General features: G+C 53.9%; 1 protein-coding gene across 4 annotated transcripts in view; it reads left to right on the top strand.

Moving 5' to 3' along the window:
- Window positions 1-7,980: 7,980 nt before the first annotated feature.
- LOC116937743 (ankyrin repeat domain-containing protein 49) overlaps window positions 7,981-26,570 on the top strand; it is a 390,193-nt gene continuing 371,603 nt past the window's right edge. For all 4 annotated transcript variants that reach the window (XR_012931440.1, XR_012931441.1, XR_012931442.1 and 1 more), the window contains exons 1-3: window positions 7,981-8,210; window positions 14,016-14,080; window positions 15,816-15,893. Coding sequence is in view for 1 of the 4 variants with exons in the window: in XM_076058053.1 (XP_075914168.1) it covers window positions 14,074-14,080; window positions 15,816-15,893 (85 nt within the window). In the remaining 3 variants the exon portion in view is untranslated. The remainder of the gene's footprint in view (window positions 8,211-14,015; window positions 14,081-15,815; window positions 15,894-26,570) is intronic.

The raw sequence follows: 26,570 nt of genomic DNA, 5'->3' as shown, positions 1-26,570 counted from the left end.
TTGCAATTTGACTGCAAGTATTGTTGGTTATAATGCAGTAACACGAATCCTCGTAGAGGGATTTCAGTTTTGTTGCCAGAAAAAAAATACGGGGAAAACCCCCTATTATTATTATATTTCGCTACTGGCAAAAGGAGGTCCAATGATGAAATGTATGCATTGTCCTTGAAACTGATTGGTCCACACCAGAGACAGCTTTTCTTCAAAAGCGCCGTATGAGACTAGGCTCTAAGAAAAGCTGTCTCTGGTGTGGACCAATGAGTTTCAAGGACAATGCATCATACATTATCAGAGTGCTGTGTTTTTTTTCTCCGCTTGCAATTTGACTGCAAGTATTGTTGGTTATAATGCAGTAACACGAATCCTCGTAGAGGGATTTCAGTTTTGTTGCCAGAAAAAAAAACACATTTAGGGGAGAAAGCACCTATTAGTTTATCTTGGTACTGGCAAAGGAGGGCTCGCCATGATTTGCTCCTGTTCCCCGATGTATTCAAGTGTTTACATTTCACGTCATAATCTTAGTTTTTTCGGTAAAGTCACGTTGAAGAGAAACAACAAAATAATAAAATATATATAAAACAATAAAAAAACATTCTCACGACGTTTCGACCATAACTCAAACGGTCGTCACACCTGAAGACGACCGTTTGAGTTATGGTCGAAACGTCGTGAGAATTTTTTTTCATTGTTTTATATATTTTATTATTTTGTTGTTTCTCTTCAACGTGACTTTACCGAAAAAACTAAGAATATGAATTACTGCAGTCACGAAAGCTTTAAATCAAAATTTCACGTCATGTTGCGTGTACTGTGTAGAGGGTTGAGTTTTACTCGTGAAATTGTCACGAAAAGTCAGACCCCCCCCCCTCCACCTCAAATATGACATCACAAAGCTCTGCCCGCCCCCCCGCCCCCCCCAAAAAAAATGCTTCAAATCGCTTTAAACTATCGTTGTCATTGTAGTTGCGTATTTAACGTGGCGCTGCTGCACTCTAATGTTGTGGGAGAAAACATTTACTACAAATTCTTAGCTCTTTCGGTAAAGTCACGTTGAAGGGAAACAATAAAATATGTATAAACAATAAAAATTCTCACGACGTTTCGACCATAACACAAACGGTCGTCATCGGGTGTGTCGGTCCGCATTAATTTATTTATTTTTAAACGGTGAATTTATTTATTTAAAAAACGTCTGTGCCACGCACAGCGATTTGGCAGTTTATTTAGAAGGACGAGTCCATCTATGTTCTGAAAAGAGGAGGGGGGAGACGAAAAATGTAATGTGTGCTGTCTGAAAGCCACCGTAAGCGTGAACAATCAATTAAGACCCGAAATGGTTTATCAAATCCTTCCAATGATTGCTAAGCCAAAATCCTTCTTCTCGGTTGAAATTGTCTCTGTGTTTTGTATATGTGGATAGCCTCATGAACGAATCTCTCGTGGTAGCCAGATGGCTTACAATATATATTTTATTACTTTATTGTTTCCCTTCAACGTGACTTTACCGAAAGAGCTAAGAATATGAATTACTGCAGTCACGAAAGCTTTAAAGCAAAATTTAAAGTCTATTTAATTAAGTAGAACGTGTTGTGTCTATATTTATTTATAAAGTTGCGCAATTTTGATGTGACGTCACATTTCTTTAACCCCTCCCCCATCGTCACACATCGTCACAAATGTCTGACCGCCCCCTCCCCCCTAGGTGCGTGACGTCATTTATGTACGGCTCCATAGGGCTTTTCACGTGTTGATGGTTGCTTCACATGATAACATGTGACCTGTCCTGTTCATGCAACACCTTAAAAAGAAATCAGCAAAATGGTTGGATAAATAAAATGTATTGTGAAACAAAATGATGACCTATTTATAAGTACAGTGAGGGAAAAAAAGTATTTGATCCCCTGCTGATTTTGTACGTTTGCCTGCTGACTAAGAAATGATCAGTCTATAATTTTAATGGTAGGTTTATTTGAACAGTGAGAGACAGAATAACAACAACAAAATCCAGAAAAACGCATGTCAAAAATGTTATAAATTGATTTGCATTTTAATGAGGGAAATAAGTATTTGACCCCTCTGCAAAACATGACCTAGTACTTGGTGGCAAAATCCTTGTTGGCAATCACAGAGGTCAGACGTTTCTTGTAGTTGGCCACATCTCAGGAGGGATTTTGTCCCACTCCTCTTTGCAGATCTTCTCCAAGTCATTAAGGTTTCGAGGCTGACGTTTGGCAACTCGAACCTTCAGCTCCCTCCACAGATTTTCTATGGGATTAAGGTCTGGAGACTAGGTAGGCCACTCCAGGACCTTAATGTGCTTCTTCTTGAGCCACTCCTTTGTTGCCTTGGCCGTGTGTTTTGGGTCATTGTCATGCTGGAATACCCATCCACGACCCATTTTCAATGCCCTGGCTGAGGGAAGGAAGTTCTCACCCAAGATTTGACGGTACATGGCCCCGTCCATCGTCCCTTTGATGCGGTGAAGTTGTCCTGTCCCCTTAGCAGAAAAACACTCCCAAAGCATAATGTTTCCACCTCCATGTTTGACGGTGGGGATGGTGTTCTTGGGGTCATAGGCAGCATTCCTCCTCCTCCAAACACGGCGAGTTGAGTTGATGCCAAAGAGCTCCATTTTGGTTTCATCTTACCACAACACTTTCACCCAGTTGTCCTCTGAATCATTCAGATGTGCATTGGCAAACTTCAGACGGGCATGTATATGTGCTTTCTTGAGCAGGGGGACCTTGCGGGCGCTGCAGGATTTCAGTCCTTCACGGCGTAGTGTGTTACCAATTGTTTTCTTGGTGACTATGGTCTCAGCTGCCTTGAGATCATTGACAAGATCCTCCCGTGTAGTTCTTGGCTGATTCCTCACCGTTCTCATGATCATTGAAACTCCACGAGGTGAGATCTTACATGGAGCCCCAGGCCGAGGGAGATTGACAGTTCTTTTGTGTTTCTTCCATTTGCGAATAATCGCACCAACTGTTGTCACCTTCTCACCAAGCTGCTTGGCAATGGTCTTGTAGCCCATACCAGCCTTGTGTAGGTCTACAATCTTGTCCCTGACATCCTTGGAGAGCTCTTTGGTCTTGGCCATGGTGGAGAGTTTGGAATCGGATTGATTGATTGCTTCTGTGGACAGGTGTCTGTTATACAGGTAACAAGCTGAGATTAGGAGCACTCCCTTTAAGAGTGTGCTCCTAATCTCAGCTCGTTACCTGTATAAAAGACACCTGGGAGCCAGAAATATTTCCGATTGAGAGGGGGTCAAATACTTATTTCCCTCATTAAAATGCAAATCTATTTATAACATTTTTTGGCATGCGTTATTCTGGATTTTTTTGCTGTTATTCTGTCTCTCACTGTTCAAATAAACCTACCATTAAAATTATAGACTGATCATTTCTTTGTCAGCGGGCAAACGTACAAAATCAGCAGGGGATCAAATGCTTGTTTCCTTCACTGTACACAGTTGAGTCCTTATTCAGCATATCTGCTCGGCGGTTCTTGGCTTATATCATGTATTCATTAAATGTAGGCTCTCTCGTCACTGTCCAGCAAGCAGCGATGGGCTCCATTTGCCCCTGATAGCGATTATAATCGATCATCAATCGATAAACATTCCGGGTAAGCCTCACTGGCTTAGCAGGTATATCCACTGCTGGATGGAGATCACTGTGGTGGTGGTGGTGATGGTGACAATGTCTCTACCCTGAGTTTGTTCTCTAGCCCACGTGTCCCCCCATCTCTCTCTCTGTCTCCCAGTGTCACCATCATCATAATCACCATCACCATGGACTATCCACTGCTGGATGGAGATCACTGTGATGGTGATGACGATGTCTCTACCCTGAGTGTGTTCTCTAGCCCACGTGTCCCCCTCTCTCAGTGTCACCATCATCATCACCATCACCATGGACTATCCACTGCTGGATGGAGATCACTGTGGAGGTGGTTATTGTGACGATGTAGTGTATAGTGTAGTGTATAGTGTAGAGTATAGTAGTGTACCGTGAAGTGTATAGTAGTGTATAGTGTAGTGTATAGTGTAGTGTATAGTGTAGAGTATAGTAGTGTACCGTGAAGTGTATAGTAGTGTATAGTGTAGTGTATAGTGTAGTGTATAGTGTAGTGTATAGTAGTGTAGTGTATAGTGTAGTGTATAGTAGTGTAGTGTATAGTGTAGTGTAGTGTATAGTAGTGTAGTGTATAGTGTAGTGCAGGGGTCGGGAACCTATGGCTCGCGAGCCAGATGTGGCTCTTTTGATGATTGCATATGGCTCGCAGATAAAACAAAATATTCTCACTTGTTTTAATCCATCCATCGATTTTTCACTGCGCATGTCCTGTTCAGGGCTGCAGGAGCAATTGTCCATTATTTTAATTGGATGATACTGGCCTACGTTTGCCGTTGCTGGGTAAAACAGGTAAACGCCCCCTTTTGAATCAGTCTGAGACTGCGTCTGCTCGGTCATTAGCTCAAAGCTAACCCTTCGACGAAGAAGATGGCGAAAAGAAAAAAAGACGACGAGTATCGTACATTTCAGGACGAATGGACCGAAGAATTCGCCTTTGTGGAGAGAGCGGGTTCTGCGGTGTGTCTAATTTGCAATGACAAAATTACATCGTTGAAACGGTCGAATGTAAAGCGGCACTTCGACACGCGCCACGCTACCTTTGCATCAAAATACCCTGCGGGAGACAGCAGAAAGAAAGCGTGCCAAGAGCTTCTGAGCAGGGTGCAAGCTAGCCAGCAGCAACTCCGCGTATGGACCCGGCAAGGTGACTATAATTCGGCTAGCTTTGCTGGTTCTTTAGCAATAGTGAGGAACGGAAAACCATTCACAGATGGCGAGTATGCTAAAACGTTCATGCTGGATGTAGCCAATGAACTTTTTGATGATCTTCCGAACAAAGACAAGATAATCAAACGGATACAAGACATGCCTCTGTCGGCAAGAACTGTTCATGATCGTACCATCGTGATGGCAAACAAAGTGGAGGAAACGCAAGTGAAGGACATAAATGCAGCGCCGTTCTTTTCTCTGGCTTTGGATGAGTCAACAGACGTGAGCCATTTGTCGCAGTTCAGCGTGATTGCAAGATATGCTGTTGGTGACACACTGCGCGAAGAAAGTCTTGCTGTTCTGCCATTAAAAGGGTCCACAAGAGGTGAGGATTTATTCAAGTCTTTCATGGAGTTTGCTCAAGAAAAAAGTCTACCTATGGATAAACTTCTCTCAGTGTGTACTGATGGTGCTCCGTGTATGGTGGGGAAAAACAAAGGATTTGTGGCGCTTCTCCGTGAACATGAAAATAGACCCATCCTAAGTTTCCATTGCATTATACACCAGGAGGCACTTTGTGCTCAGATGTGTGACAGGCAGTTTGGCGAAGTGATGTCGCTGGTCATTCGTGTGATCAACTTTATTGTTGCCCGAGCCTTAAATGATCGCCAGTTTAAAACACTGCTGGATGAAGTTGTAAATAACTATCCTGGTCTGCTTTTGCACAGCAATGTGCGTTGGTTGTCAAGAGGGAAGGTGCTTAGCCGTTTTGCGGCTTGCCTGAACGAAATCCGGACTTTCCTTGAAATGAAAGGCGTCGGGCATCCTGAGCTAGCCGACACCGAGTGGCTCCTCAAGTTTTACTATCTCGTAGATCTGACTGAACATCTGAACCAGCTCAACGTGAAAATGCAAGGCATTGGAAATACAGTGTTATCCCTTCAACAAGCTGTATTTGCTTTTGAAAACAAGCTGGAGCTTTTCATCACGGATCTTGAAACAGGTCGTTTACTACATTTTGAAAAACTGAGCCAATTTAAAGATGCATGCACAGCAAGTGAGCCCATTCAAAACCTTGATCTCCACCAGCTAGCTGGCTGCACATCCAGTCTCCTACAGTCCTTCAAAGCACGCTTTGGAGAATTTCGTGAGCACACTCGTCTTTTTAAGTTCATCACCCATCCAAACAAGTGTTCACTGAACACAGCCGACCTGAATTACATCCCTGGTGTCTCCGTCAGAGCTTTTGAAGCAGAAGTGGCTGACCTGAAGGCCTCAGACATGTGGGTGAATAAGTTCAAGTCACTGAATGAAGATTTGGAAAGAATCACACGACAGAAAGCGGAGTTGGTGAGCAAGCACATGTGGACAGAAATGAAAAAACTCCAATCCGAAGACCAGCTGATTCTCAAAACTTGGAACGCGCTTCCTGTCACATACCACACACTGCAGCGTGTGAGTATTGCTGTATTGACCATGTTTGGATCTACGTATGCATGTGAGCAGTCATTCTCACATCTTAAAAACATCAAGTCCAACCTACGATCACGTTTAACGGATGAAAGCCTCAACGCTTGCATGAAGCTTAACCTCACCAAGTACCAACCCGACTACAAAGACATCAGCAAATCCATGCAGCACCAGAAGTCGCATTAATGGTGAGTGTTATAACAACATTATTTAAAAGAATAAATTCAGAGGCTTATTATACTGACATTTAGTTGAATTCACTTTTAAAATATATTATATGGCTCTCACTGAAATAAATTTCCAAATTTTTTGCTTTCATGGCTCTCTTAGTCAAAAAGGTTCCCGACCCCTGGTGTAGTGTATAGTAGTGTAGTGTATAGTGTAGTGTATAGTAGTGTATAGTGTAGTGTATAGTAGTGTATAGTAGTGTATAGTGTAGTGTATAGTAGTGTATAGTGCAGTGTATAGTGTAGAGTATAGTGTGGTGTATAGTGTAGTGTATAGCATAGAGATTAGTAGTGTACCGTGAAGTGTATAGTAGTGTATAGTGTAGTGTATAGTGTAGTGTAGTGTATAGTGTAGTGTATAGTAGTGTATAGTGTAGTGTATAGTAGTGTATAGTGTAGTGTATAGTAGTGTATATTGTAGTGTATAGTGTAGTGTATAGCAGTGTATAGTGTAGTGTATAGTGTAATGCATAGTGTAGTGTATAGTGTAGTGTATAGTGTAGTGTATAGTATTGTATAGTAGTGTATAGTGTAGTGTATAGTGTAGTGCATAGTGTAGTGTAGAGTGTAGTGTATAGTGTAGTGTATAGTAGTGTATAGTGTAGTGTATAGTGAGTGCATAGTGTAGTGTATAGTGTAGTGTATAGTAGTGTATAGTGTAGTGTATAGTGTAGTGTATAGCAGTCTATAGTGTAGTGTATAGTGTAGTGTGTAGTGTAGTGTATAGTGTAGTGTATAGTGTAGTGTAAAGTAGTGTATAGTGTAGTGTATAGTGTAGCGCATAGTGTAGTGTATAGTGTAGTGTATAGTAGTGTATAGTGTAGTGTATAGTGTAGTGTGTAGTGTAGTGTATAGTAGTGTAGTGTATAGTGTAGTGTATAGTAGTGTATAGTGTAGTGTATAGTAGTGTATAGTGTAGTGTATAGTAGTGTATATTGTAGTGTATAGTGTAGTGTATAGCAGTGTATAGTGTAGTGTATAGTGTAATGCATAGTGTAGTGTATAGTGTAGTGTATAGTGTAGTGTATAGTATTGTATAGTAGTGTATAGTGTAGTGTATAGTGTAGTGTAGTGTATAGTGTAGTGTATAGTAGTGTATAGTGTAGTGTATAGTAGTGTATAGTGTAGTGTATAGTGTATAGTAGTGTGTAGTGTAGTGTATAGTGTAGTGTATAGTGTAGTGTATAGTAGTGTGTATCGTAGTTCGAATGCATGCTCAGTAGGCGAGCTCGTGGGAGAAGTCCGTCCGGGTCACCCCGCGCGGTGCACGTCCACTCTTCGCCCCGCCCCCTCACCCCGCGGTGCACGTCCACTCTTCGCCCCGCCCCCGACCTTTGCCCCGCCCCTTGCCCCGCCTCCCGCTCCGCTCTCAGCCCCGCCCCGCCCCCGCATTAACCAAACGGAAGAAGTCGCCAGACGGTGACGCACGTCCGCTTGTCTGCAGCAACGCGCGCCGATTGGTCGGCGCCGCCGTCGCCTGCGCGCCGCGCGTGCCCCCGGCAGTTGGCGGGAGAATTTATTTTATTCCCCCCCCCCACAGCCACAACCCCGCCCTCAACCACGCCCCCAACCCTCAGCCCCGCCCCCAGCCCAACCCTCAACCACGCCCCCCATCCTCAGCCCCGCCCCATCCGAAGCGGCGTTGTTGGTGAGGGGGAGGTTGGTCGCGAAACGTCGGCGCCGGCTGCGGAGTTCCACCACGCAAGGGCGGCCTCGGCCTTGGGTGAGGAGGCGGAGACACGGGGAGACAGCCAGAGACACGGGGATACAGAGAGAGACACGGGGAGACAGCCAGAGACACGGGGAGACAGCCAGAGACACGGGGAGACAGCCAGAGACACGGGGAGACAGCCAGAGACACGGGGAGACAGCCAGAGACACGGGGAGACAGCCAGAGACACGGGGAGACAGCCAGAGACACGGGGAGACAGCCAGAGACACGGGGAGACAGCCAGAGACACGGGGAGACAGCCAGAGACACGGGGAGACAGACGGAGACACGGGGAGACAGCCAGAGACACGGGGAGACAGAGAGAGACACGGGGAGACAGCCAGAGACACGGGGAGACAGCCAGAGACACGGGGAGACAGCCAGAGACACGGGGATACAGCCAGAGACACGGGGAGACAGCCAGAGACACGGGGAGACAGAGAGAGACACGGGGAGACAGCCAGAGACACGGGGAGACAGAGAGAGACACGGGGAGACAGCCAGAGACACGGGGATACAGAGAGAGACACGGGGAGACAGCCAGAGACACGGGGATACAGAGAGAGACACGGGGAGACAGCCAGAGACACGGGGAGACAGAGAGAGACACGGGGAGACAGCCAGAGACACGGGGATACAGAGAGACACGGGGATACAGAGAGAGACACGGGGAGACAGCCAGAGACACGGGGAGACAGCCAGAGACACGGGGATACAGAGAGAGACACGGGGAGACAGAGAGAGACACGGGGAGACAGCCAGAGACACGGGGAGACAGCCAGAGACACGGGGAGACAGAGAGAGACACGGGGAGACAGAGAGAGACACGGGGAGACACGGGGGGACATGGGGAGACAGCCAGAGACACGGGGAGACAGCCAGAGACACGGGGAGACAGAGAGAGACACGGGGAGACAGAGAGAGACACGGGGAGACAGCCAGAGACACGGGGATACAGAGAGAGACACGGGGAGACAGAGAGAGACACGGGGAGACACGGGGGGACATGGGGAGACAGCCAGAGACACGGGGAGACAGACAGACACACGGGGAGACAGAGAGAGACACGGGGAGACAGACAGAGACACGGGGATACAGAGAGAGACACGGGGAGACAGACAGAGACACGCGGGGACAGCCAGAGACACGGGGAGACAGCCAGAGACACGGGAGGGAGACGGGGAGACAGCCAGAGACACGGGGAGACAGCCAGAGACACGGGGAGACAGAGAGAGACACGGGGAGACAGAGAGACACGGGGGGGAGACAGCCAGAGACACGGGGAGACAGCCAGAGACACTCGGGGACAGACAGAGACACGGGGAGACACGGGGGGACATGGGGAGACAACCAGAGACACGGGGAGACAGAGAGAGACACGGGGAGACAGACAGAGACACGCGGGGACAGACAGAGACACGGGGAGACAGACAGAGACACGGGGAGACAGACATAGACACGGGGAGACAGACAGAGACACGGGGAGACAACCAGAGACACGGGGAGACAGAGAGAGACACGGGGAGACAGCCAGAGACACGGAGAGACAGACAGAGACACGGGGAGACAGAGAGAGACACAGGGAGACACAGAGAGACACGGGGAGACAGCCAGAGACACGGGGGGGGGGGGGGGAGACGGGGAGACAGCCAGAGACACGGGGACACACAAAGACACGGGGAGACAGAGACACGGGGAGACAGACAGAGACACGGGGAGACAGACAGAGACACTCGGAGACAGACAGAGACACAGAGAGACAGACAGAGACACGGGCGGGAGACGGGGAGACAGACAGAGACACGTGGAGACAGAGAGACACGGGGAGACACAAATACACGGGGAGACAGAGACACGGGGAGACAGACAGAGACACGGGGAGACAGCCAGAGACACGGGGAGACACGGGGGGGAGACGGGAGACAGCCAGGGATACGGGGAGACAGAGACACGGGGAGACACAGAGAGACACGGGGAGACACGGGGGAGACAGACAGAGACACGTGGAGACAGCCAGAGACACGGGGGGCATGGGGAGACAGAGACACGGGGAGACAGACAGAGACACGGGGAGACAGACAGAGACACGGGGGACATGGGGAGACAGAGACACGGGGAGACACGGGGGGGCAGACGGGGAGACAGACAGAGACACGGGGAGACAGCCAGAGACACGGGGAGACAGACAGAGACACGGGGAGACAGACAGAGACACGGGGAGACAGACAGAGACACGGCGGGACATGGGGAGACAGAGACACGGGGAGACACGGGGGGAGACAGATAGAGACACGGGGAGACAGACAGGGACACGGGGAGACAGAGACACGCGGGGACACACAAAGACACGTTGGAGACAGACAGAGACACGGGGAGACCCGGGGGGAGACGGGGAGACAGAGACACGGGGAGACAGCCAGAGACACGGGGGACATGGGGAGACAGAGACACGGGGAGACAGAGAGACACGGGGAGACAACCAGAGACACGGGGACACACAAAGACACGGGGAGACAGAGACACGGGGAGACAGACAGAGACACGGGGAGACAGCCAGAGACACGGGGAGACACGGGGGGGAGACGGGGAGACAGCCAGGGATACGGGGAGACAGAGACACGGGGAGACACAGAGAGACACGGGGAGACACCGGGGAGACAGACAGAGACACGTGGAGACAGCCAGAGACACGGGGGGCATGGGGAGACAGAGACACGGGGAGACAGACAGAGACACGGGGAGACAGACAGAGACACGGGGGACATGGGGAGACAGAGACACGGGGAGACACGGGGGGCAGACGGGGAGACAGACAGAGACACCGGGAGACAGCCAGAGACACGGGGAGACAGACAGAGACACGGGGAGACAGACAGAGGCACGGGGAGACAGACAGAGACACGGCGGGACATGGGGAGACAGAGACACGGGGAGACACGGGGGGAGACAGATAGAGACACGGGGAGACAGACAGGGACACGGGGAGACACGGGGGGGAGACGGGGAGACAGAGACACGGGGAGACAGCCAGAGACACGGGGGACATGGGGAGACAGAGACACGGGGAGACAGACAGAGACACGGGGAGACAGACAGAGACACGGCGGGACATGGGGAGACAGAGACACGGGGAGACACGGGGGGAGACAGATAGAGACACGGGGAGACAGACAGGGACACGGGGAGACACGGGGGGGAGACGGGGAGACAGAGACACGGGGAGACAGCCAGAGACACGGGGGACATGGGGAGACAGAGACACGGGGAGACAGAGAGACACGGGGAGACAACCAGAGACACGGGGACACACAAAGACACGGGGAGACAGAGACACGGGGAGACAGACAGAGACACGGGGAGACAGCCAGAGACACGGGGAGACACGGGGGGGAGACGGGGAGACAGCCAGGGATACGGGGAGACAGAGACACGGGGAGACACAGAGAGACACGGGGAGACACGGGGGAGACAGACAGAGACACGTGGAGACAGCCAGAGACACGGGGGGCATGGGGAGACAGAGACACGGGGAGACAGACAGAGACACGGGGAGACAGACAGAGACACGGGGGACATGGGGAGACAGAGACACGGGGAGACACGGGGGGGCAGACGGGGAGACAGACAGAGACACGGGGAGACAGCCAGAGACACGGGGAGACAGACAGAGACACGGGGAGACAGACAGAGACACGGGGAGACAGACAGAGACACGGCGGGACATGGGGAGACAGAGACACGGGGAGACACGGGGGGAGACAGATAGAGACACGGGGAGACAGACAGGGACACGGGGAGACAGAGACACGCGGGGACACACAAAGACACGTTGGAGACAGACAGAGACACGGGGAGACCCGGGGGGAGACGGGGAGACAGAGACACGGGGAGACAGCCAGAGACACGGGGGACATGGGGAGACAGAGACACGGGGAGACAGAGAGACACGGGGAGACAACCAGAGACACGGGGACACACAAAGACACGGGGAGACAGAGACACGGGGAGACAGACAGAGACACGGGGAGACAGCCAGAGACACGGGGAGACACGGGGGGGAGACGGGGAGACAGCCAGGGATACGGGGAGACAGAGACACGGGGAGACACAGAGAGACACGGGGAGACACCGGGGAGACAGACAGAGACACGTGGAGACAGCCAGAGACACGGGGGGCATGGGGAGACAGAGACACGGGGAGACAGACAGAGACACGGGGAGACAGACAGAGACACGGGGGACATGGGGAGACAGAGACACGGGGAGACACGGGGGGCAGACGGGGAGACAGACAGAGACACGGGGAGACAGCCAGAGACACGGGGAGACAGACAGAGACACGGGGAGACAGACAGAGGCACGGGGAGACAGACAGAGACACGGCGGGACATGGGGAGACAGAGACACGGGGAGACACGGGGGGAGACAGATAGAGACACGGGGAGACAGACAGGGACACGGGGAGACACGGGGGGGAGACGGGGAGACAGAGACACGGGGAGACAGCCAGAGACACGGGGGACATGGGGAGACAGAGACACGGGGAGACAGACAGAGACACGGGGAGACAGACAGAGACACGGCGGGACATGGGGAGACAGAGACACGGGGAGACACGGGGGGAGACAGATAGAGACACGGGGAGACAGACAGGGACACGGGGAGACACGGGGGGGAGACGGGGAGACAGAGACACGGGGAGACAGCCAGAGACACGGGGGACATGGGGAGACAGAGACACGGGGAGACAGAGAGACACGGGGAGACAACCAGAGACACGGGGACACACAAAGACACGGGGAGACAGAGACACGGGGAGACAGACAGAGACACGGGGAGACAGCCAGAGACACGGGGAGACACGGGGGGGAGACGGGGAGACAGCCAGGGATACGGGGAGACAGAGACACGGGGAGACACAGAGAGACACGGGGAGACACGGGGGAGACAGACAGAGACACGTGGAGACAGCCAGAGACACGGGGGGCATGGGGAGACAGATACACGGGGAGACAGACAGAGACACGGGGAGACAGACAGAGACACGGGGGACATGGGGAGACAGAGACACGGGGAGACACGGGGGGCAGACGGGGAGACAGACAGAGACACGGGGAGACAGCCAGAGACACGGGGAGACAGACAGAGACACGGGGAGACAGACAGAGACACGGGGAGACAGACAGAGACACGGCGGGACATGGGGAGACAGAGACACGGGGAGACACGGGGGGAGACAGAGACACGGGGAGACAGACAGGGACACGGGGAGACAGAGACACGCGGGGACACACAAAGACACGGGGAGACAGACAGAGACACGGGGAGACACGGGGGGGAGACGGGGAGACAGAGACACGGGGAGACAGCCAGAGACACGGGGGACATGGGGAGACAGAGACACGGGGAGACAGACAGAGACACGGGGGGACACGGGGGAGACAGAGACACAGAGAGACACGGGGAGACACAGAGAGACAGAGAGAGACTCGGGGAGACAGCCAGAGACACGGGGAGACAGAGAGACACAGGGACACAGAGACACGGGGAGACACGGGGAGACAGACACACAGAGAGACACGGGGAGACACACAGAGAGACACGGGGAGACACAGAGAGAGACACGGGGAGACAGAGAGAGACACAGGGAGACACAGAGAGACACGGGGAGACAGAGACACAGAGAGACACGGGGAGACACACAGAGAGACACGCGCTGATAGGAGCTCACTAACAACAGCACTTGCCCCAAAAGTCTGTTCAGGCTATCCAGGGGGGTCGGGGGATCTTTGTCTGTCTTGCGTGTGCCCTTAACAGGAGCTCGCTGACATCAGCAGGGACTGGAAGCCCGGAGGGACCTCACTGGCTCTTCGCGATGAGCGGTGCGAGGAGTCAGAGAGCCAGAGAGCCAGAACACCTCTCGCACCGGCTCCTTTTCCACTGGCACATGTGACCCGAGCCAGCTTGGCACTGATGCCCCCTCCCCCCCACCCAGAGTTTATCGCCCTCGCTTTGGACGCGAACTCGCACTTGCATCACACACACACACTCAGTCAGCCACACACTCACACACACTCAGTTAGCCACACACTCACACACTCACACACAACAACAACCGCCATTCGCCACTAAGTGGCGGTGACGTCACCACGACGCTTGTGCCAGGCCATGTGCACCCTGAGGCCACGTGAAGTGTCGAACGCCCCCTGGCAGGAGGTCACGGGGCAGACCCAGGTGCCACGGGTCGACTGACTGAGACGACTGGCTGATGCACCACCTGTGCCCCTTACTGTGCCAACCTGCTGTGCTTTAGCCACCCGGCGCTCCGCTCGTTGTTGTGAGCGTCGCTCCTCCGCCCTCCGTTGTTGTTGGAGGGCGACTGCCTCCAACTGCCCAGTAGCATCCTTCACGAGCCTCCTCCACAGAGGCTGATCTTGACACCGCTGGTACCAGTCATCGGCAAGTCCACTCAGCTCCACGTCCTCCTGTACCATGTCACTCCATCTCTTCTCTAGCCCGTGCCGCGCCCGCTTAGCCCCCTCAATCCGGCCGAACAAAAGCTGTTTCGGCATGCGGTGGCTGGGCATGCGGGCTACATGACCCAGCCAACACAGCCTTGCCTGCCGGAGGAGCTCACCGATGGGACCTTGCCCAGATCTTTCAAGGATTTGTGAGCTCCTCACACAATCCAGTCTGGTTAAACCCAGGATGGATCGTAGGCAGGCCAGCCTAAATGTTTCTAACCAGCGAAGATGTTCCATTAGGGGGGTCCACGTTTCGCAAGCGTAGAGAAGGGAGGGAATGACCGTGGCTGAGAAGACCTGAAGCTTAGTGCGGAGCGACAGACCAGGTAGCTTCCACACAGCGTTATGCAACCGATGAAAAGATATTGCCGCTCGACTGATTCGGAGTGAGACCTCTGCTGTTAAACTGGGGCCAGTCATAAGCACACTGCCCAGGTATGGGAAACTCTCCACTCTCTCCACAACTGCCCCATCACCGATTGGGAGTTGTGGGGGTGGAGTGTCCGACGGTACAAAATACCCAGGCAGGTGCTTAGTTTTGGTGGGGCTGATGGTAAGGCCCCACCTCTTAGTGACACGCTCCAGTCTCAGCAGCAGCGTCTCCAACTCCTCCTCTGACTGAGCAGCTATTACCAAATCATCAGCATACATAACGTGGTTGAGCAATAGGGAGCCATCCCTTGACCGCACCCGGGCATCGATCAGCCTCCCACTCACACACACACTCACACACACACTCACCCACACACACACCCACACACTCAGCCACACACACTCAGTCAGCCACACACTCACACACACACTCACATACTCACCCACACACACACACTCAATCACCCACACACTCACCCACACACTCAGTCAGCCACACACTCAGTCAGCCACACACTCAGCCACACACCCAGACACTCACCCACACACTCACCCACACACACACTCACACACTCACTCACCCACACACTCACCCACACACTCAGCCACACACTCACCCACCCACTCACTCACCCACTCACCCACACACTCACCCACTCACCCACACTCACCCACACACTCGTTCACGTGCTCATCCATTCCCGTGTCTCCTGGGTTCCAGGTGCGGAGCAGCAGGGAGAAAGGAGGCACGGAGTGGGAGAGGAGGAGGAGGAGGAGCCACAGAGAGGGGAGGATCAGGGTGAGTGTGAGTCACACTCACCCACACACTCACCCACGCACTCACCCACCCACTCACCCACCCACTCACCCACACACTCACCCACACTCACCCACACACTCACCCACCCACTCACCCACACACTCACCCACCCACTCACCCACTCACTCACCCACACACTTACCCACACACTCACCCACACACTCACCCACACACTCACCCACACATTCACCCACACACTCACCCACGCACTCACCCACGCACTCACCCACGCACTCACCCACGCACTCACCCACGCACTCACCCACACACTCACCCACACACTCACCCACACACTCACCCACACACTTACCCACACACTCACCCACACACTCACCCACACACTCACCCACGCACTCACCCACGCACTTACCCACACACTCACCCACACACTCACCCATCCATCCACTCACCCACCCACACACTCACCCACACACTCACCCACGCACTCACTCACGCACTTACCCACACACTCACCCACACACTCACCCATCCATCCACTCACCCACCCACACACTCACCCACACACTCACCCACGCACTCACCCACGCACTTACCCACACACTCACCCACCCATCCATCCACTCACTCACCCACCCACTCACCCACACACTCACCCACTCACCCACACACTCACCCATCCATCCACTCACTCACCCACCCACACACTCACCCACGCACTCACCCACGCACTCACCCACACACTCACCCATCCATCCACTCACCCACCCACACACTCACCCACACACTCACCCACGCACTCACCCACGCACTTACCCACACACTCACCCACACACTCACCCATCCATCCACTCACCCACCCACACACTCACCCACACACTCACCCACGCACTCACCCACGCACTTACCCACACACTCACCCACACACTCACCCATCCATCCACTCACCCACCCACACACTCACCCACGCACTCACCCACGCACTTACCCACACACTCACCCACACACTCACCCATCCATCCACTCACCCACCCACACACTCACCCACGCACTCACCCACGCACTCACCCACCCACTCACCCACCCACTCACCCACCCATCCATCCACTCACTCACCCACCCACTCACCCACACACTCACCCACTCACCCACACACTCACCCATCCATCCACTCACTCACCCACCCATCCATCCACTCACTCACCCACCCACTCACACACTCACCCACGCACTCTCCCACGCACTCACCCACTCATCCACCCACTCACCCATCCTCCCACTCAGCCACCCACTCGCTCACCCACACACTCATCCGTGGTGTGTGTGTGTCACTGTGTGGTGTGTGTGTGTGTGTCACTCTGTGTGTGTCACTGTGTGTGTGTGTGTGTCACTGTGTGTGTGTGTCACTGTGCGTGTGTGTCATTGTGTGGTGTGTGTGTGTCACTGTGTGTGTGTATCACTGCGTGTATGTGTCATTGTGTGTCACTGTGTGTGTGTGTCACTGTGTGTATGTGTCACTGTGTGTGTCACTGTGTGTGTCACTGTGTGTGTGTCACTGTGTGTATGTGTCACTGTGTGTGTCACTGTGTGTGTCACTGTGTGTGTGTGTGTCACTGTGTGTATGTGTCACTGTGTGTGTCACTGTGCGGTGCCGGATGGGCAACTCTGTCCTGGACAGTGCTGTGGGAGGAGGTCCAATTTTGATTGGCTCCTCCCCTCATGACATATGTGTCCACCACAGGAGCTAAACGGGGGTTCTGGACGGGTGCGAGGGGCTGGTAACCCCTCCACCTTCAATTAATTACCACTAAACCACGAGTTAAACTGAAATATGTAACTAATTAGCTTGTGCCGGAGGCCCCGGGGGGCCAGGCGTCTATGACGTCTCCTGGCCAAACCCCAATTGGCGGAGCCAGGAGATTGAATATCTACCCTCGGGGCTCCTCCAGAAACAACGAAAAGCCACTACGGGTGGCCACGTGGAATGTTCGAACGCTCACTGCGAAGGAGAGGCTGCCACTCCTCTGTCGGGAGCTGGACCGGTACCGCCTGGATCTATGTGGCATTCAGGAGGTCCGGTGGACCGGCTCTGGTTCTTGCCACCATGAGGGGTGGACAGTCCTCTACTCAGGGCAGCAGACTGCCAAACAACAGGGTGTGGCTCATCTTTTGAACAAAAGAATGAAGGGGGCATGGGAGCGTGGCGGTGAGGTGTGGGAAGCTGTAAGCCCCAGGCTACTTTGGGCTCGCCTTCCCATCAACCGGAGGCGAGGAATGGTACTTATGCCCCCACCGAAGATGAACATCCGTGGAGGGATGCAGGCAAAGCCGATGAGTCAGATGCCTTCTATGACCTCCTGTCACAGGTGCTGGCTAAAGTGGCCCCTCGGGATAGAGTCATCATGTTGGGTGACTTCAATGCCCGAGTTGGTCATGATACTGGCACCTGGTCTGGAGTGATTGGAGGGCATGGGCCAGATCAGCTCAATAACAACGGTAGGAGACTGCTAGATTTTTGTGCAGCCCATGGGCTTGTAATTACCAACACGCTGTTCTGGCATCGGCGCATCCACACAACATCATGGATGCATGCCGGGTCCAAGCAAGAACATCTGCTGGGCTACATAGTGACGGACCAGCGGATGCGAGCCCATGTCCTTGACACCAGGACCTGCCGTGGAGCTGATCTGCCCTCTGACCATCGACTAGTCATCTGTAAGATGCGCCTGCCATTCTTCCACTCCGGCGGTGGGTGTACACCCAGGACCCCATTCCAACCTAAAGTGGCCTGGTCTCAGTTATCTGATGAAAGTTGCAAGCGAGAATTTCATCATCGCTTGCGGCTGGGATTGGCATCGTCCCCGACTCCTCCTGATGTCGAGGGTAAATGGGCGAGGTTTAGGGCTGTGACTCATGCAGCTGCAATGGCTGCTTTGGGTACACGGTCCAGACCTCCCCAGAGACCCTGGCTGACAGAGGAGGTGTTCAGGATGGTTGAGAAAAAGCGACATGCCCACTGTCATCGGCTACAGAATCCCACGTCAGAGAATGAGGAGGCTTACCGCAGCCTTCGCTCGGAGGTTCGGAGAGCCGTGAGGCGCTGCAAGGATGGGTGGTGGTCGTGGGTTGCTGAGGAGATGGAGTCTGCCTCAGTGGCCCGTGATCACAAATCTCTATTTAACTCCATCAAAAAAGTAACCTGCAGCGCCACACTTATTACCATAATCAGGGGAAAAAACGGTGATCCAATCTCCGACTCCCAGGAACAGGTTTGCAGATTTGCTGAGCATTTCTGTGAGGTCCTGGGGGAGGGAAAATCCCTCAGCCAGGAAAATATCATGGCACAAAGTGAGGATGACCCTCCTGAGGCTGCGGTGCCTCAAATATTGGAAGAAGTCACCCCCTGTGAGTGGCTGGCTGAGGTGCCATCTGTTGAGGAAGTACTGAAGGCGATCCGGAGTCTGAGACCAGGAAAGGCAGCGGGCAGAGATGATCTCCCAAGCGAAATGCTGAGGGAGGGTGGCGTTTGTGCACAGACTGCCCTATATGACATGATAACAACGGTCTGGACCACTAGACGGGTTCCGCAGGATTGGTAGGATGCCCTGGTGGTCCCCCTTTTTAAGAAGGGGGACCGCACAGACTGTAACAACTACAGGGACATCTCACTCCTCAGTGTGCCGGGAAAGGTCCTGGCAAGGATTATTCAGCATCGTCTTGCCAGGCACGCTGAGGAGAGGCTTGCGGAGCCCCAATGCGGTTTCAGGAAAGGGCGGTCCTGCACAGATGCCATATTTTCTGTCCGTCTGCTACAGCAGAGGTGTAGGGAATTCCAACAAGACCTACATCTCTGCTTTATTGACCTGGTCAAGGCCTATGATACCATCAGTAGGCCTGGGCTCTGGGTTGTTCTTCGTGCTTTTGGAGTACCTGACCCTCTGCTCACGATCATTAAGGACCTTCATGATGGTGAGCGGGCCCGGGTAAAACTACGTGGCCGGGAGTCAGAGCCATTCCCTGTACACCTTGGGGTGCGACAGGGATGTCCTCTGGTTCCCACATTATTTAACATCTATTTTGACCACGTAGTTCGTGAAGCTTTCAATAGTTGTACTGGGGGAATCTCCATATGGTACAGATATAATGGGAAGCTGATCGATGCCCGGGTGCGGTCAAGGAATGGCTCCCTATTGCTCAACCACGTTATGTATGCTGATGATTTGGTAATAGCTGCTCATTCAGATGAGGAGTTGGAGACGCTGCTGCTGAGACTGGAGCGTGCCACTAAGAGGTGGGGCCTTACCATCAGCCCCACCAAAACTAAGCACCTGCCTGGGCATTTTGTACCATCGGACACTCCACCCCCACAACTCCCAATCGGTGATGGGGCAGTTGTGGAGAGAGTGGAGAGTTTCCCATACCTGGGCAGTGTGCTTATGACTGGCTCCAGTTTAACAGCAGGAGTCTCACTCCGAATCAGTCGAGCGGCAATATCTTTTCATCGGTTGCGTAACGCTGTGTGGAAGCTACCTGGTCTGTCGCTCCGCACTAAACTTCAGGTCTTCTCGGCCACGGTCATTCCTCCCTTCTCTACGCTTGCGAAACGTGGACCCCCCTAATGGAGCATCTTCGCCGGTTAGAAACATTTAGGCTGGCCTGCCTACGATCCATCCTGTGTTTAACCAGACTGGATTGTGTGAGGACCTCACAAATCCTTGAAAGATCTGGGCAAGGTCCCATCGGTGAGCTCCTCCGGCGGGGAAGGCTGCGATGGCTGGGTCATGTAGCCCGCATGCCCAGCCACCGCCTGCCGAAACAGCTTTTGTTCGGCCGGATTGAGGGGGCTAAGTGGGCGCGGCACGGGCTAGAGAAGAGATGGAGTGATGTGGTACAGGAGGACATGGAGCTGAGTGGACTTGCCGATGACTGGTACCAGCGGTTTCAAGATCGGCCTCTGTGGAGGAGGCTCGTGAAGGACGCTACTGGGCAGTTGGAGGTTGTCGCCCTCCAACAACAACGGAGGGCGGAGGAGTGACGCTCAGAACAACGAGTGGAGCGCCGGGTGGCTAAAGCACAGCAGGTTTAACACAGTAGGGGGCACAGGTGGTGCATCAGCCAGTCATCTCAGTCAGTCGACCCGTGGCACCTGGGTCTGCCCCGTGACCTGCCAGCGGGCGTTCGACACTTCACGTGGCCTCAGGGTGCACATAGCCTGGCACAAGCGTCGTGGTGACGTCACCGCCACTTAGTGACGAATGGCGGTTGTTCTTGTTGTGTCACTATGTGTGTGGTGTGTCACTGTGTGTGTGTCACTGTGTGTGGGGAGCAGTAGTGTAGCGGTTAGCGCGCTGCGCTATGAACCTGGCGACCCGGGTTCGATTCCCGCTCATGGCCAACACCAGTGACAATTATCTGAACCGGTCCCGGGCCTCCCCTAAGTCGACTCAGCCTCAAATGAGTACCTGGTGCGGTGTGTAAACATCGCCACTAGGGAGACAAAGGCGGTCGGGCGTGGTGCTGGCCACCCACCCCCTCGTGTACCGTTCCGGCCTTCATAGGTGCTCGCTAACAGCACTTGCCCCTACAGTCTGTTACAGGCTATATGGGGGCTCTTTGTCTTTGTGTGTCACTGTGTGTGTCGTGTCACTGTGTGTGTGTGTCACTGTCTGTGTGTGTGTGTCACTGTGTGTGTGTGTCACTATGTGTGTGTGTGTCACACTGTGTGTGTGTCACTGTGTGTGTGTGTCACTGTGTGTGTGTCACTATGTGTGTGTGTGTCACTATGTGTGTGTGTGTCACTATGTGTGTGTGTGTGTCACTGTGTGTGTCACTGTGTGTGTGTGTCACTGTGTGTGTGGTGTGTCACTGTGTGTGTGTCACTGTGTGTGTGTGTCACACTGTGTGTGTGTCACTGTGTGTGTGTGTCACTGTGTGTGTGTCACTATGTGTGTGTGTGTCACACTGTGTGTGTGTCACTGTGTGTGTGTGTCACTGTGTGTGTGTGTCACTATGTGTGTGTGTGTCACACTGTGTGTGTGTCACTGTGTGTGTGTGTCACTGTGTGTGTGTCACTATGTGTGTGTGTGTCACTATGTGTGTGTGTGTCACTATGTGTGTGTGTGTCACTGTGTGTGTCACTGTGTGTGTGTGTCACTGTGTGTGTGGTGTGTCACTGTGTGTGTGTCACTGTGTGTGTGTGTCACTGTGTGTGTGTGTCACTGTGTGTGTGTCACTGTGTGTGTGTCACTGTGTGTGTGTGTCACTGTGTGTGTGGTGTGTCACTGTGTGTGTGTGTCACTGTGTGTGTGTGTGTCACTGTGTGTGTCACTGTGTGTGTGTGTGTCCCATCTTCTGCTCGACCAGGAGAAACGGAGAGAGATTCCGAGAATGCGGTAGTGGACACGATAGCGGAAGATTATGATGACGACGATGACGACGACGATGACGACGATGATGACGACGATGACGAAGAAGAAGGTGGTGGCGCTGCTGATGATGTTGACGATGACGACGATGACGTCATAGAGGAGGTGAGCGACGATGCGGGATCACGGCTCCTCCAAGCTGCGGCAGCCGGCCGGGTGAGAGGCCCACCAACCCCCCCAACCACCACCACCCCCCCCACCACCACCACCACCCCCCACCATCCACCCACCACCCCACCACCACCACCACCACCCCCCACCATCCACCCCCACCCCCCCACCACCACCACCACCCCCCCACCATCCACCCACCACCACCACCCCCCCACCCTCCACCCACCACCCACCACCCCTCCACCCACCACCACCCCCCCACCATCCATCCACCACCACCACCCCCCCACCACCACCATCACCACCCCCCCACCACCACCACTACCCCCCACCCACCACTACCACCCCCCCACCCTCCACCCACCACCACCACCGCCCCCACCCTCCACCCACCACCACCCCCCACCCTCCACCCACCACCACCACCCCCCCACCACCACCACCCCCCCACCCTCCACCCACCACCACCACCCCCCCCACCACCACCACCCCCCCATCCTCCACCCACCACCACCACCCCCCCACCCTCCACCCACCACCACCACCCCCCACCCTCCACCCACCACCACCACCCTCCACCCACCACCACCACTCCCCCACCCTCCACCCACCGCCACCACCCTCCACCCACCACCACCACCCACCACCACCACCCCCCCACCCTCCACCCACCATTACCACCACCCCCCACCCTCCACCCACCACCACTCATCTGAAACTTGTCTCTCTCCATGCCCCTCTCTGTCTGTGTGTCCCACCCATGTACCGCCCCCCCCCGTGCCCCCTCCCCCCCCGTGACCCCTCCCCCCATGCCCCTCCCCCCATGTGTCCCTCCCCTCCCCCGTGACCCCTCCCCCCCGTGACCCCTCCCCCCATGCCCCTCCCCCCATGTGTCCCTCCCCCCCCATGCCCCTACCCCCATGCCCCTCCCCCCCTGCGTGACCTCTCCCCCCCCCGCCATGTGTCCCACCCACGTACCACCCCCCCTGCGTGACCCCCCCCCCATATGTCCCTCCCCCCCCCGTGACCCCTCCCCCCATGTGTCCCTCCCCCACCATGTGACCCTCCCCTCCCCCGTGACCCCTCCCCCAATGCCCCTCCTCCCCCCCTCGCCCATGTGTCCCTCCCCTCCCCTGTGACCCCTCCCCCCCGTGACCCTTCTCCCCCCATTACCCCTCTCCCCCGTGACCCCTCCCCCCCATGCCCCTCCCCCTCCCATGCCCCTCCCCCCCCATGCCCCTCCCCCCCCCAGCTGGTGGAGCTGCGCTCCCTGCTGGCCATGGACCCTGCCCTGGTGCTGGCTGCTCGTGACTCTGACGGCTATGGGGCCCTGCACCGTGCAGCCTCACACGGTCACCGCCGCTGTGCCAGCGCCCTGCTGCACGCCGGGGTCAGTGGGGGGGGGGCGGGGGGGGGAGACAAAGGCGGCCGGGCGTGGTGCTGGTAGCCACCCACCCCCCTCGTGTGCCACGGTGCCGGTAGCCTTCACGGCACTTGCCCCTACAGCCTGTTAGAGGCTACACGGGGGAGCTTTGTCTGTGTCTACCTTCACAGGTGCTGCTGCTACTCACAGCACTTGCCCCTACAGTCTGTTAGAGGCTACACGGGGGACCTTTGTCTGTGTCTACCTTCACAGGTGCTGCTGCTACTCGCTACTCACAGCACTTGCCCCTCCCCTTGCCCCTCCCCCTTGCCCTTGCCCCTCCCCTTGCCCCTCCCTTGCTCCTCCCCTTGACCCCCCTTGCCCCTCCCCTTGCCCCTCCCCTTGCCCCTCCCCTTGCCCCTCCCCCCCCAGGCGGAGGTGGGGGCTCGCACCAATGACGGGTGGACGCCGCTGCACTGCGCCTGCCGCTGGAACCACGTGACCCTCGCCTCCACGCTGCTGCAGCACGGAGCCGACGTCAACGCACGCACCAACGTACGCACACACACACAGTGTATACACACACACACAGTGTACACACATAGTGTACACACATAGTGTACACACACAGTGTACACACACAGTGTACACACAGTGTACACACACACACAGTGTACACACACACACATAGTGTACACACACACACAGTGTACACACACACACAGTGTACACACACACACAGTGTACACTGTGTGTGTGTGTACACTGTGTGTGTGTGTACACACACAGTGTACACACACACACAGTGTACACACACACACAGTGTACACACACAGTGTACATAGTGTAGACACACACAGTGTACACACAGTGTACACACACAGTGTACACACACACAGTGTACACACACACACACAGTGTACACACACAGTGTACACACACACACAGTGTACACACACAGTGTACACACACAGTGTACACACACACAGTGTACACACATAGTGTACACACACACACAGTGTACACACACACACAGTGTACACACACACAGTGTACACACATAGTGTACACACACAGTGTACACACACAGTGTACATAGACAGTGTACACACACACAGTGTACACACACACAGTGTACACACACACACAGTGTACACACACACAGTGTACACACACACACAGTGTACACACACACAGTGTACACACATATAGTGTACACACAGTGTACACACACAGTGTACACACACACACAGTGTACACACACACAGTGTACACACACACACAGTGTACACACACACAGTGTACACACATATAGTGTACACACAGTGTACACACACAGTGTACACACACACACAGTGTACACACACACAGTGTACACTCTGTGTGTGTGTACACACACACAGTGTGTACACACACACAGTGTGTACACACACACAGTGTACACACACAGTGTACACACACAGTGTACACACACAGTGTACACACAGTGTACACACATAGTGTACACACACACAGTGTACACACACAGTGTACACACATAGTGTACACACACAGTGTACACACACAGTGTACACACATAGTGTACACACACACACAGTGTACACACACACAGTGTACACACACAGTGTACACACACAGTGTACACACACACAGTGTACACACACAGTGTACACACACACAGTGTACACACACAGTGTACACACACACACAGTGTACACACACAGTGTACACACACAGTGTACACACACACAGTGTACACACACAGTGTAAACACACAGTGTACACACACACACACACAGTGTACACACACAGTGTACACACACAGTGTACACACACACAGTGTACACACACACACAGTGTACTGTGTGTGTGCACACACAGTGTACACACACAGTGTACACACATAGTGTACACACACACACAGTGTACACACACACAGTGGACACACACACAGTGTACACACACAGTGTACACACACACACAGTGTACACACACAGTGTACACACACACACAGTGTACACACACACACAGTGTACACACACAGTGTACACACACACACAGTGTACACACACACACAGTGTACACACACAGTGTACACACACACACAGTGTACACACACAGTGTACACACACACAGTGTACACACACACACAGTGTACACACACAGTGTACACACACACAGTGTACACACACACACAGTGTACACTGTGTGTGTACACTATGTGTGTACACACACAGTGTACACACACAGTGTACACACATAGTGTACACACACACACAGTGTACACACACAGTGTACACACATAGTGTACACACACACAGTGTACACACACAGTGTACACACACACACACAGTGTACACACACGTAGTGTGTACACACACACAGTGTACACACACACACACAGTTTACACACACACAGTGTACACACACATACACACGTACACACACACACAGTGTACACACACACACAGTGTACACACAGTGTACACACACACACGTGTACACACACAGTGTACACACACACAGTGTACACACACGTGTACACACACACACGTGTACACACACATACACACACGTGTACACACACACGTGTACACACATACACAGTGTACACACACAGTGTACACACACATACACGTACACACACACACGTGTACACACACACAGTGTACACACACATACACGTACACACACACACACGTGTACACACACACACACAGTACACACACAGTGTACACACACACACACACGTGTACACACACACAGTGTACACACACAACAACAACAACCGCCATT

This window comes from Petromyzon marinus (assembly GCF_048934315.1).
Source record: "Petromyzon marinus isolate PM22_M1 ecotype Great Lakes invasive population chromosome 67 unlocalized genomic scaffold, UKy_Petmar_22M1.pri1.0 chr67_unloc.6, whole genome shotgun sequence".
NCBI lineage: Eukaryota > Metazoa > Chordata > Hyperoartia > Petromyzontiformes > Petromyzontidae > Petromyzon > Petromyzon marinus.
This window is presented reverse-complemented; position numbering and strand designations above follow the sequence as displayed.